General features: G+C 37.3%; 3 protein-coding genes across 6 annotated transcripts in view; 1 reads left to right on the top strand and 2 right to left on the bottom strand.

The window, feature by feature from the left end:
* The window catches only part of LOC114362703 (leucine-rich repeat flightless-interacting protein 2), a 36,634-nt gene extending 31,980 nt beyond the window's left edge, over window positions 1-4,654 (bottom strand). Inside the window, exons 1-2 of one of the 4 annotated variants that reach the window (XM_028318208.1) lie at window positions 4,450-4,654; window positions 110-207 (exon numbers count right to left, since the gene is read on the bottom strand). In XM_028318208.1, the coding sequence (XP_028174009.1) occupies window positions 110-187 (78 nt within the window). In that variant the 5' untranslated portion in view covers window positions 188-207; window positions 4,450-4,654. Of the gene's footprint in view, window positions 1-109; window positions 208-3,901; window positions 4,215-4,287 lie in introns of those variants that run through there. The other 3 variants (XM_028318207.1, XM_028318209.1, XM_028318210.1) reach the window with 3 other exon arrangements.
* Window positions 1-12,400, top strand: part of LOC114362687 (uncharacterized) — a 46,002-nt gene that overhangs the window by 1,163 nt on the left and 32,439 nt on the right. The window lies entirely within an intron of this gene.
* Ost48 (dolichyl-diphosphooligosaccharide--protein glycosyltransferase non-catalytic subunit Ost48) lies at window positions 6,615-12,369 on the bottom strand. Its single transcript, XM_028318215.1, has 7 exons — window positions 12,173-12,369; window positions 11,798-12,036; window positions 11,245-11,487; window positions 9,382-9,525; window positions 8,834-8,995; window positions 8,268-8,498; window positions 6,615-6,968 (listed from the first exon to the last, which is right to left on the bottom strand). The coding sequence occupies exons 1-7, from the start codon at window positions 12,300-12,302 to the stop codon at window positions 6,810-6,812; spliced, it is 1,308 nt and encodes a 435-aa protein (XP_028174016.1). The 5' UTR covers window positions 12,303-12,369; the 3' UTR covers window positions 6,615-6,809.

The following is a 12,400-nucleotide window of genomic DNA, read 5'->3' on the forward strand; positions in this document are numbered from 1 at the left end:
TATCGTCCATTTGCGACGACACAATATGACATCTTCAATTAGATTATCATAGGAGATGTCTCATCGTCGAAAGAGGACGATATATAGATAGATGGATTAAAGAACTCACCTCTCTAGCTATCTGGTCCAAGGCCTGCTCCTCGGCCGTGGCCTTGGTCTGCGTCCGCTGCCGCCGCGACGGGTCCATCGCCGATCACGCTGCACTTGCTGCGGAACACACAACGTGGTTAGCGTGTCTTCAGTTAAGGCTACAGTTAACAAAATGCATTTGCCCAGATTCTACGTGTCACGCTCATCAGCCTCCGACGTGACTGTAGAGCGACATTTCCGTACAATTCCGTCTTTGCCTCGCGCCCGTTCATACTACTACTACGCACATAGGGTTGCCAGGCGTCCGGATAAAGCCGGACATAGTTAGGCTTTTTGATTGCGTGTCCGGCCAAAATAACCGATGTCCGGCCTGTCCGGCTTTTGTTAGGCTTTTTATTTGGCTGCCGCGCCAGGCGAAAGTCGAGCCACAGAATAAGGCACGCACGCATAAGGACGTTAGGCAACCGATGATGATAGTACTCACTCGTGAGCTCACTAATTGCATTTAATTTCAATCATTGCAATGAGGATCAGTACTGTTGTAGAAAATTCAATATAACTAGTATCTACGTTAATCTTTAAGACATAAGAAAGATATATCTTTTTGAATTATCCAAATCGGACCATTACTTACGAAGATATTAAGTAATAAACATAGGCCGTTTTTGCCGCTAAAAGTCAACGTACGCAAGGCCGCGTGACGTCATTATATCCGAATCGAGCGCAGCCGGCGTACTAATGGGATGGAAAATATTTTTTTCCGGCTAAACTATCAGTTTTAGAAAAAAACTTTTAATAACATTTATTCTTCAAAATAAAGTAACCTATCGACCAGTAATTTTTAAAAATAAAAATTGTGAAAAATAAGTATTGCTATGTCCAAAAACCACATTTTCATAGGATTCGATGCAATGCGGAGACGCGGTTGGGGTGAGTGTAACTTAATGATTGTTTCGCCAAATATACCACCGCGGAGACCCCAATCGCGTCTCTGCGTGCCATTGAATCGTATGAGCGTATGGATTTTTTGCGTTATTTTTCACAATTTCCATTTTTAAAAATTACCTATCGATAGCTTACTTTATTCTGATGAATAAATGTCATTACAAGTTTTTCTCTAAAACTGATAATTTGGCTAGAAAAAAATATTTTCTATCCACGCAGTACGCCGGCAGCGTTCGGATCGGATATAATGACGTCATCGTCCCCGCGCCGGGCGGTCAGTGAACTTTTTTAGTAATTTGGCCATAACTTCGTCAATTTTTGTCGTAGAACAAAAATTTTTGCACTGTGTATTAAGGATTTCTTAGCCCTATAAATCTGCATTCACAGCTAAAAATCGAAATGATCCTCATTGCATGTCCGGCTTTTAGGGTAAAATGTCCGGCCAAATGAAGCACATAGTCCGGCTTTTGTGTGTTTGGACCTGGCAACCTTATACGCACACGATAGCGGCTGTAATTTGTATGAAAACGAGATCACGTCACGCTGCACGCGCGCAGCGGGGCTTCATTCCTGTTGTGCCCTATGCATGAACAGCGTTTTGTCATCGGTGTTAGAAACCACCAACTATTCGCCTATGGGCTACCTATTCGGCTATCGCTGATCTAGTATCACGTAATGTGGGTTAAAGGAACCGTAGATATCTCTCTCCTCTAAACATACATTTTATTAGGTAGGGTAAGTGCGCTAGTTTTCGTCCAATTATCGGAGTTGCCAACTTTGTGATGCGAAATGAATATCTTAAAATACCCTTACTCATATGTATGATATGTCATTTTAGTCCTTATATAGTCTACTTTACGTTAATATTATATGACAATAAGTAAATACCACGGGTTTTTTTTTTTAAATATTTTATGCAAAAGAGGCGATTTCACTAGTTTTCGTCCAAAAAAATCAGTTTTCGTCCTAGTGTACGCTAGTTTTCGACCACTGTGTAGAAAAAAGGGTGCAGTTGAATTATTAACTTAAAACCAATTCTACAATACAGTAACTATGGATTGTGGTATATCATTTGAAAGGTAATTTTGTTAGCTTTCAAATGATATCAAAAAGATTTAAATAAGTTTCTTACCTAAATTTAGGAAAATATTGCAATAGGTCGAAGGACAAATGGACGAAAACTAATCTACAGGAATAGCTAATTTTGGTTTTCGTCCACCCCAGTGCTTGCTCATGACGTCATGGACGAAAACACAACAACGTTTAAAGCTGTTTTTTGTTTTCGTCCACATCTTTTTAACGGTTTTTATGGGTTTATCACTGTTAAAAAGTGGACGTAAACTAAAATGTTTAATGTAATAGCAATAAAGATCATATTGGAAGAAAAAACATTGTATTTTGTAGGTCCATTGAAGTAAAATGATTATTAAAAATATTAACTAGGTGTCAGGGTTTCCGTCCACGTGGACGAAAACCAAAATCTTGCAAAATTGTTATGCTAGTATTAGTCCACTTAATTATCTAAGATTTCTATACAAAAACTTTAATAAACCCTTAAAATAGTGTTTATTATGCTAATAATTAGACATACGTGCCAAAAAAATTACGTAAAGTAGCTAAAACAGTAATGAAACATACCATGAAAGTTCCCTACCGGCACGTTTTTTTTCTAACTTGACGACGTTTTCCATTCACCTGTGTGCAGCAGCAACTTCCGTAGATTTTTTTGGAGTTATTACTTGTCAAATTACATTTTCATGCAGGCAGAACTGTTACTTAGATATTATAGATTGTAACAAGTCCAAACTTGCACGGAAAGTTAGGTTTGTATTCTAATTTTCCGTATTTGTTTGTGGCAAGTCGGTCAAATGGACGAAAACAGGTGCTGGACGGAAAACCGGCGCAATTACCCTATTTTCCTCGCAAAACACAATGTTTGATAGAGATTTATAAAAATATTTTCGGCAAAGCAGGGATAGGCGCCATGGCGACTACTAGTAATTATTAAAAACCTTGCAAGCTATTGAACACTTCCCAACAATAAGAAAAAGTTACCCCACATTTAATATGCCAGTGCTCAGTATTGTTTTTGGTACATTATAATATTAGCAGCGATAGCCTTTCCTCAATCAAGTTTGTGTGTTATTACGTTAAAGTTCTTAATTCTCATGAAATTACTAATGAAGGAAGGCATTAATATTTTCTTCACACATTACACACACACACACACCTACAACAACAATAGCAATTACTACGGCTAATACTGCCACGGGTCGTTTAGCCTTGTGCTAATTGATCAATGGTCCTTACAATATCTCACTGGTGCATGTTTTATCATCTCTAATGAATAAGGGTTATCTCTAAAAGCATACATTAGCATGTCTAAGTGCATGGCAACACCTTTGTAATAAACAATTAACTAAAAATTATTACTATGTTACAATATAATTTAAATTTGAATAAAATAGGTTTTAATTGAATTGAAATTTCATACATATTCTAACTAGTTGAACAGAGAAATGCTTAAAAGCTATATTTACTCTCAACATATTTAAAATTTATTCTGGATGTGGTACAGATAATTTCTTATAACATTTTGATTTTTTGTATTTGCTTGTTTGTGTACTGTGTTGCATATGTTATTAACAGGTTATAGGAATATTTTTTAAACTGTCTACAATGGAAATTATTAATTAATCTACATGTTTATAATATTAAAATAAAATTATTCGTTGCAACTAATTATTATTTTTTACACAAAAAGGAAAACTTTCTACAAGGATGCTGTCCAACTTTCTAATGTATGGAAGATGTACTTCTAATAATTACCAATTAATCAGTTTTGATAAAGTAGTATAAAACTGACCTTTTCTACTTCTTATGATATTAGGTATCACTGATACACCTTGGTGTTCGAGCACTTACTCATCCACTACACAAAGTACACGACTGACCCAAAACAGCTCTACCCAAATACAGCACTTCATTACTAAACTTACTACTGTCACAACAATATTCCACAGTTACATATTTTATAAACAGTGTCGACGAAAGTATGAACACCACTTGTGGCTCCAGAAAATAATCACAACAATGCCTGAAACAGGTCACCAATAACCTATAGGGTTCATTGCGCTTTTTCCGCGTGGATATCTTTGCAAAACTGTATTAGAATTACAAACTAAAAGGAAAACGGGTGGGCACAAAGCCAACTTATTTTTTATGGCAATTTTACAATGACATCATACTTACGGGGACAGTCACAGATGTAAACACATCCCTTCGGAAGGCGCCGCGTGCAAATACCGGTCAGTAATTACGAAGATAGCCCACTTTATTAATGTTCTGTGATAAATTAATAAGGAATACACAATATTTTACGTTTTAGGAAGGATTAATGGGGCACCAACTTACAGCCTACACGATTCACATCAATAGTATGTCATTTCTAGAATTACACCTCCAAAGGAGCAGTTTATTGGCACAAATGTAATACACATATATTGAAATTACGCAGTTTTAGTTACTAGAAACGTGTAAATTATACCATTTTTACAAAATTATTTCTACAAAAGCCATGTATGACATGCATGCCATTCCTAATAAAACCGTTGCGTTCATTCAAATATTATTGCAATGTCACAGTGACACGTTAAAGGAGATGCGTTCTTGTTAAAATAATTTGAAGCGGGTTTTTCGCAAAGCAAAAAAAATTTTGAAAAAAAAAAAAAGATGAGAGTACAATTTTTTTTTTGAGTTTTATTAACCTCTCCTATGCTTTGTCTCAGATCTGTGCAACCTCCGTCAACTGCTATAGTTCCAAAATACTGAACTGTCCTGTGCATGACATTGACAGTGGGGCGCCACCGTCAATACCGAATCGCTAGTTCCGATTTTTGCCATGTTGGAAACCATATAGTTGAACGATGGTAGCGCCCCCCTGTCATTGAGTTTGGCGGGACAGTTCAGCGTGGGTCATCTATATGTCTCAGATCTAAGACAAGACTACTTTGTCATTTTGAAACATCATTTGAAAACCGTAGCAGTAGTGCCATGAAGCTACAGATAAAAATGGAGGGCAAAGTTGGGAACAAAACTTGAGTCAAATACCTACTTATATCTATCTCGCTCTCTGTGGCCCTACCTCTCTTTTTAGTGTGAACTGTAGTATTGCTATCTTCTTATTTAAATCTCCTTGTAAATTCTTCGAAATAGCCAATTCACTAACCAAATAAGAAGTTAAATAAATAAATAATTAATATTTGAAACTTAGATTACCTAGTTAAATAAAAAATCACAAAATTGTCGGCCATTTAGGCTTAATGTGTTGGCGAATCAGGGAATTACAATCCCAATTTCTGAGGTATCGGTAATGTGGCAACATCGGCCGAATCCGGCCCATCATGGCGGTTGTTTACTATGCAGTTGATTTCGTTTGAGATTTTTCAAGGGACCTTATCATTGTTTTGTCTGAAGAAATGGTGCAAAATTGTATAGTGCGTGGTTGCGGTAGTTCGTGTTGTCCTGGAAGTGATATAAAATTCCACGCGTAAGTGTTTATTTCGTGATTTCTGACAGTGGATCATTGTTAACATATTTCTTTGTATTTTCACAGTAATTACTTCCTAAAACGTTTTACCAGTATTTAAACTTATTATTAAATGTTACATATGTCAAGAAAAAGAAGATTTTACATTGAGTTTCATTGACTTTGAGCAAATTTAAAATTTTTGTTTCTATAAGACATTTTGAAGTAGTATGACCATATTGAGGATATATCTGGGACTTTCTGTGGGACCTTACTTATCTAATTTTGCATAATGTTTTCTACGGCCGTTTACTGTAATCAATCCATATCCAAATCTTTCTTTTTCTTTCTTTCTTTCTTTCTTTCATCCAAATCCGTCTGTCAACTGCCAAATTAAAATCTGTTTTCTATCAAATATCCACAGTTTTCGATGCCTTTACACTTTCTTAATGTTGTAATTCATCTTAAAACAAAAACATCGAAAACCTTTTTTCATAATCATATTAAGTGCACTTTATCAAGACACACTGTTTAAACGTAAATCAGTCTTTGTCGTCCTGAGAAAAATAAATAAAAGGTTACCCTACTTAGAAAGAGAGAGCCTGCCCACAGAGAGCGAGATAGTGATACATAGGTTGTGCTTCAAGTAGGTATTCTAAGTCTGGCCTCCATTTTTATCTTTAGCTTCATGAGTAGTGCGCTCTAACGCCGTGAGTGGTAAAGCCAAATGCAAAGACCAAATACAGCCATGGATTATACTCTTTAACGGGGAAAAGTAGTTTATTGGAGTTTTGGAATTAGTGTAGTGGGTTACTTTCCCATTGTTGGTTCCTGGCTTGAAAAAAAAAGGGGAGATATCTTAACAAAATATATTTGTGTCCATTTATTGAACAAGTTCAGTATTTATTTCTCACAATTTTATTTAACCAGTCTGAGGTTCAAACTTTTGCTCATTGACTCCCACAGCTCACAGTGCCACTTAGAGCATCAACAGACAGATTACAGAATCTTATGTGCCTATGTAGTGAATTTTATAAATAAAAGAAATAAAAAATATTGACAACATTTTATTATCAAGATGCAAATACACCTTTCAAGCGCTCGTTTTACACACGTTTTGTGCACACACTATCACACTTTTTGGAAACAGTGGCTTAAATAAAATTACAACACTAAAGTCGAAGGCAAAGTGGCGCCGGTGTCGGATTATCTCGGCGCCTTTATTCCTTCGAGCTGTTAGCAAGATTTACTCGCTCTTGGTCTTGGGCGTTTCTTCCTTGTAGTACAGGAAGACGAAGGAGAACAGGAACACGCCGACCATCATGGAGAAGGCGCTGACGTAGTAGGGGTACGCGCTGGGGATGAACCGCTCGTACTGCGTGTGCTGCAGCGGGCGCACCGACACCTGACGAAATACAATTAAAATTTGACAAACTAACTTTTCACTGAAAAGAGACAATGGGAAAGCTATAGGCATTATTAGGGGCAGATTTTTCAAAGTTTGGCACATTGACAGTTTCAGTATGGGAAATAATATGTCAAAATAACAAGTTTATTCTTCAATTAAAAAAAGTTAACTGATTGAAAAATCAGCCGTATAGATGAACTACACTGAAATGTCCCACCGACGACATTGACAGCAGGGCGCCACCATCTTCGTGCAACTTTATGGTTTCCACCGTGGCAAAAGTCGGAACTAGGCTAGTTCCGACTTTTGCCACGGTGGAATGAACTAGCCACAGATATGGATAGATGCAGCATGTGTCAAAAATTGTATGAAGCCGAGCGTGCCACTTTTTAAACGTCATTAGTGTCATTTTAGCGAATTTTAGTGATTGTCGCACCGTAAAAATAATCGTATCATCGTACTGCATTCGCAAAGTCATCGAAAGATATCGTGTGACTCGATTCGAAAATTAATTAATTCCGATAAAACTGATAATTTGTTAAATACAAAACCAAAAACATCTTTATTTACCTTTTTAAAATAAAGTAATTCTTACAATTCGTCAAATCTCGTTATTTTTTTTAGCCTACCAGCGTTTCAAGACATAAATTTGTCAAGTGCATGAATACATGGATTAGTGTGTGTCTTATTGTTATGAGTTAGTACGGTTCCTTGGGATCGGTATGAGTGCACCACATAATTACAGGGACCATGGTTTTAACTGTTAGAGTACATAGCAGGATATGTATTAAAAACAATGCTACTTTATACTTCTTCTACTGCTACTTTATTCTAATTAATTATTTGCTACTTGTGCTGTTAATTACAATTCTCAATCCGTAAATAATATCTTCATTCTACCGTGTTCGTACTACTGTTCTCGTAAAATCATCGTAACCGATTGTTGTAATCGGATTACATGAACATCACTCAACCATGTATGTCCATTTGGACATATCGGAATGGCACGCTTTGACGATCAACTTGCTGTATCTACTCTAATCCATATCTGTGGAACTAGCGATCCGCTTTTGACGGTGGGTGCTGACAGGGGGTGTCAGTGTCAAATAAAGGACAGTTCAGTGTAGTTCATCTATAATTATCGTAATTAATTGTGACATCAGTAGATTTCAAGTGGTGGAATGTTAACCGTTTATACGGCAGTGGGAATATAGTTCCCACTATATTTTGAACTTCATGCCTTTGTCTTAAGGTCCGAAAACAAAGAAAAATAGTTAAATAAGCCTTTCTACAAACCTGAGTGGAGTGGTAGAGCCTGGTGTATCCTACGCGGTCGTAGTCCACCTTGAACTGGTACACGCCCCACACGTCGGGCACGCGCAGCTCGGCCTCGTAGGCGCCGCTGGGCCGGCGCTGCAGCGTGGCGCGGATGAACGGGTCGATGCGCACGAACTCTAACTGCACGTCGTTGGCCTCGAACGGCTGCCATTTGCCGTTCCTGAGCTCTTCGATCTCGATTCTGTAGATCTGAGGATTAAAAACCAATGTTTGATTAAGTCTAACCCCCATCCATGACTTTATTCTGAATACTGAGTAATTAATTACACATAAGTACACCTAGACTATCTTGTACCTATCAGATAGTTCAGGAGATACACCACATAAGAATCAGGGGGCTTTGTTCCTCTACCAAAAAAGGTGATTGCAAAATTGTAGAACTTCAGCAATTTCGTTCAACAGTTACTACTAACAGGATACTGTTCAACATTGTTTTGAGAGCAGTCAGTGGGTCCCCCGATCACGGCGCCCAAAAAGGCGTGGCGTATACAGAGGCAAGAGCATCATTGGTAAGGTGTACTTACGACGGTGTCCATGATAGTGTAGGTATCAGAGGAGTGCGAGTCCCCAGGGCGCTGGTGGTGCACGCGGCGCACGCGCAGGCGGCCGCGCTCGCCGAAGGCCCACGCGCTCAGAGACGCCGCCAGCGCCTTGTTACCGGATGTGTCGGACTTCAGCTTGTCGCTCTGAAATAGTCAATAATAAACGTATAATTTACTCTTGGAAGTAGCAAAATTACTCCAAAAACAAGTACTTAATTAATGTATCTATTACTCAAGGTTATTTTATTACGATACTGTTTTTTCAATTATTATTCATTCATTCATTGACAGTTCGTTACAGTCCACTGCTGGACTTATTCATTTAAACTTTGTTGCACATAAAACAGTTCTCTATTAGTCAAGTTTTGCCCACACTGAAATTAAAGTTTGTCTCTTCATTCTGTCTAGATATTCAAATGCCAAATAAGGATCAAATTACTACTACACTAGACATTACAACAAAATACATGGGCCATTAAATATCTCCTATCAATCATAATACTTCCATCTTCCAACAAGAATGTACTCACATGAACTTTAGAGACTGGCGAGTTGAAGGCTTCGTCGGAGAAGAAGAACAGGGAGCCGCTGAAGACGATGCGCGCGTTGTTCCGGGCCTGCAGCGCCGCGATCAGCACCGTCTTGCGGCCCACGGCGTGCGGGTATTCCTTCACCTGCAAAGTTAGGATTTGGTTTTCTAGAAAAACTATTAGGGAGAAGCCACGCGGTGCGGGGCGGTCGCGGCGCGGCGCCGGAGCGATGTGACAAAAATCAATTATATGCCAGACGGTGCGTTCCAGCGCCGCACACTTCGATTGAGCGAGACGGTGCCGTATTGAGGCACCACACCGCACCGTGTGACTTCTCACTTAAGTATCACACAGAAAATAAAGATTGGTACCGTGTGGCTTCTCACTTAAGTATCACACAGAAAATAAAGATTGGTAAATTATATATTATGTAGTCCATAATGAGAATTAATTAGCAATAATATACAGAGGACAGAAGATTGGCTTGTCAATACATGAAATTGATTGTAAAATTTCATACATACTTTTTGATTCATTTTGAGTTAAAGCTAACACACATAGTGACACATAAAACTACAAATTCTAAATATAATTTTTAAAATAATTATGTTCTAATTAAGAATACATGAAACCTAATCTATTTACTTTGAATAAATTAGAAAAATAAATACAGTAGAACGCCGATTATCCGAATTAATTGGGACCGGGGTAGATTCGGATAATCGAAAATACGGATAATCGGACATACAGTCTAATTTTTTAGAAATCAGCAGAAATGTCATCAAAAATGGCCAACTGACATAAAAATATTTTTAGTCTGTGAACTAGTGATGCGACAAAACCTCTCGTTAATCGCGAAGTGAAATTATTGTAGTACTTGCGTATCATCGCCCGGTGATCGTCAAAATACTAAAAATATGCAACAAAGTCGCAACATTGAATGTGAACTGATTATGAAAGTTTCGAGAACAGGAAACAAAATTCTTTTATTTTATTTACTTATGTAGGAAAATAAGCAATGGAACAATACGTAAGCATAATTGCATAAAAAAGTAAAATAATTTCGTTTAAATAAAACCGACTAAAAATTAAACTGACTCCGAAAAAGTATACACTAAAAGTCGAAAAATAATTTTACGTTATCTCCAATATTGTCGAAGTTATCGCTGGAAAACTAAACAAAGTATCGTATATTTTTTATTTAAAATTAATCAGTAATCGGAATAAGTGAATACTTAAAATAATATCGATTAAATTTACAGATTATTGTCTATGACTCACAGGTTACAGCACTGATGTGTCAGAGACAAGTCATAGACAATATGGAGATAACACATGATTTTAAACGTCAAGTCAATTTGACAAGTCTCACAAATTTTCATCGTCCACGTATTTTGCTAAAATAATTTGTTTCAAAGATTGATTTCAAACTTGTATAAACGTGAAAATAAAGTTGGTTTCATGGGCTTGTTAAATAATGTGTATGATATTATGAACACGTAAGTGATTATGGTGTAATTGTGTATGAAAGTGTTTGTTTACATCTCTGCTGGATTCTAAAAAATCAAGGTATAGACTAGTAATAAAGAAAAAACGAGTTAAAAACGAACTGACACACATAGAATATACTTTATTAACTGTGTTTAGAGTTCTACAATAACGCTCAGTTGAAAAATATCTAGACTCCTGTGAGTTCCAACTTGTTACAATACAACAAAACAAAAATTACTTGGTTTCAATTTTTTATATTACGCTTAGGACCGATTCGGATAATTGGCGATTCGGTTAATCGGCGTTCGGATAATCGGCGTTCTACTGTAGTCATTTTCATAATAAGTAAATAAAATTACAAAACTGTATTACCTGGCTCTTAGGATTGTAGCTATATGCAGTGCTGTCAGCAGTCAGGATTGGGAGAACCAGGCTGTTGTCCTTGTCTAGGATGAGGCCAGTACCCTCAAACAGTAGGGGCTGTGTGTTCTGGGCTCCCACAATGGTTGGGGCATTGATCAGGTTCTTAGGAGACACCACAATCCTGGTGTGGTCACCATCATCACTGGCATCGTAGTTGAAGTGGTCAATGACAGCTGCAGATTCCTCATCCATCTGAAGTAAATGAAAATGAACATGTAGTACCTAATGTAGTAACTTGTAATAATGAACAAATCTTATTAATTTTTAATTTTTCCAGTAAAAAAGAGACACTATGATGTTATTAACAAACATTCCAAAAACAATAGCATCATTAACCCTTTAACATTTATAACAATAAAAAATTCAATATTTTTGGACCTTAAAACAACCAAGTAAGGTTCAAAATATGGTGGGAAATAAATTCCCACTGCCATTTAAAGGGGTACTGATAGGTTAAGTAATCTATTGAAATGATCACAAAATGTGTTTAAAAAATTGTTACCTCAAAGCCACATTCTGATGCTATCTCCCGGTACACGTCACCGGCAGCGGCGTTGCCGGCCATGAGCAGGTTGCCTCCATCGTCTATGAACTTGGTGATCGCCTCGGTGTCGATCAGACCGCCGAACTCCAGCACGGACGGTGCGAATATTATCAAGTTCTTGTACAAGTATTCGCCGTACTTAGAGAGCACCAAGTTAGCATCGTCGGCCAATTTGTACGTAAGGGTGTAGCCTCGATCTGTAATTTATAATTATTTTATGTTCATAATATTGCCAATAGGAATTGCATCTGTTAGACCACTATTCCAATTAGTACATTGCCGTGTATCAGGACCGGCTTCGCAGCTAAACATAATCAATAATCTTCGACTTACCCTGAAGAGATTTGAAGAATTGTGAATGGGTTTCCCTTATATTAAGGTTATCTACTAAAACTAGAGTTTCTTGCTCAGCTAATGCTGCTGAGAAAAATAGAAATACACCTAAAATTAAATAGAATTTCATTTTCGATTTTTAGTGATAACCTCAACAAAAACGAAATGACGTGTACCTAACTAACCATAGACAATTCTAAAATATGACAGTTATTGTTTTTATAATTA

The sequence above is a fragment of the Ostrinia furnacalis genome, unplaced genomic scaffold, assembly GCF_004193835.3.
Source record: "Ostrinia furnacalis isolate ACB-3 unplaced genomic scaffold, ASM419383v2 OfSCF6691, whole genome shotgun sequence".
NCBI lineage: Eukaryota > Metazoa > Arthropoda > Insecta > Lepidoptera > Crambidae > Ostrinia > Ostrinia furnacalis.

What these genes read in the sequence shown, in the direction of transcription:
- Ost48 (XM_028318215.1), bottom strand. Translation starts at nt 12,302, where the DNA reads ATGAAATTCTATTTAATTTTAGGTGTATTTCTATTTTTCTCAGCAGCA. An exon ending in ATTCTTCAAATCTCTTCAGG is followed by an intron (nt 12,037 to 12,172) that starts GTAAGTCGAAGA and finishes TATAAATTACAG; the next exon opens with ATCGAGGCTACACCCTTACG. An exon ending in CGCCAGTCTCTAAAGTTCAT is followed by an intron (nt 8,996 to 9,381) that starts GTGAGTACATTC and finishes TGACTATTTCAG; the next exon opens with AGCGACAAGCTGAAGTCCGA.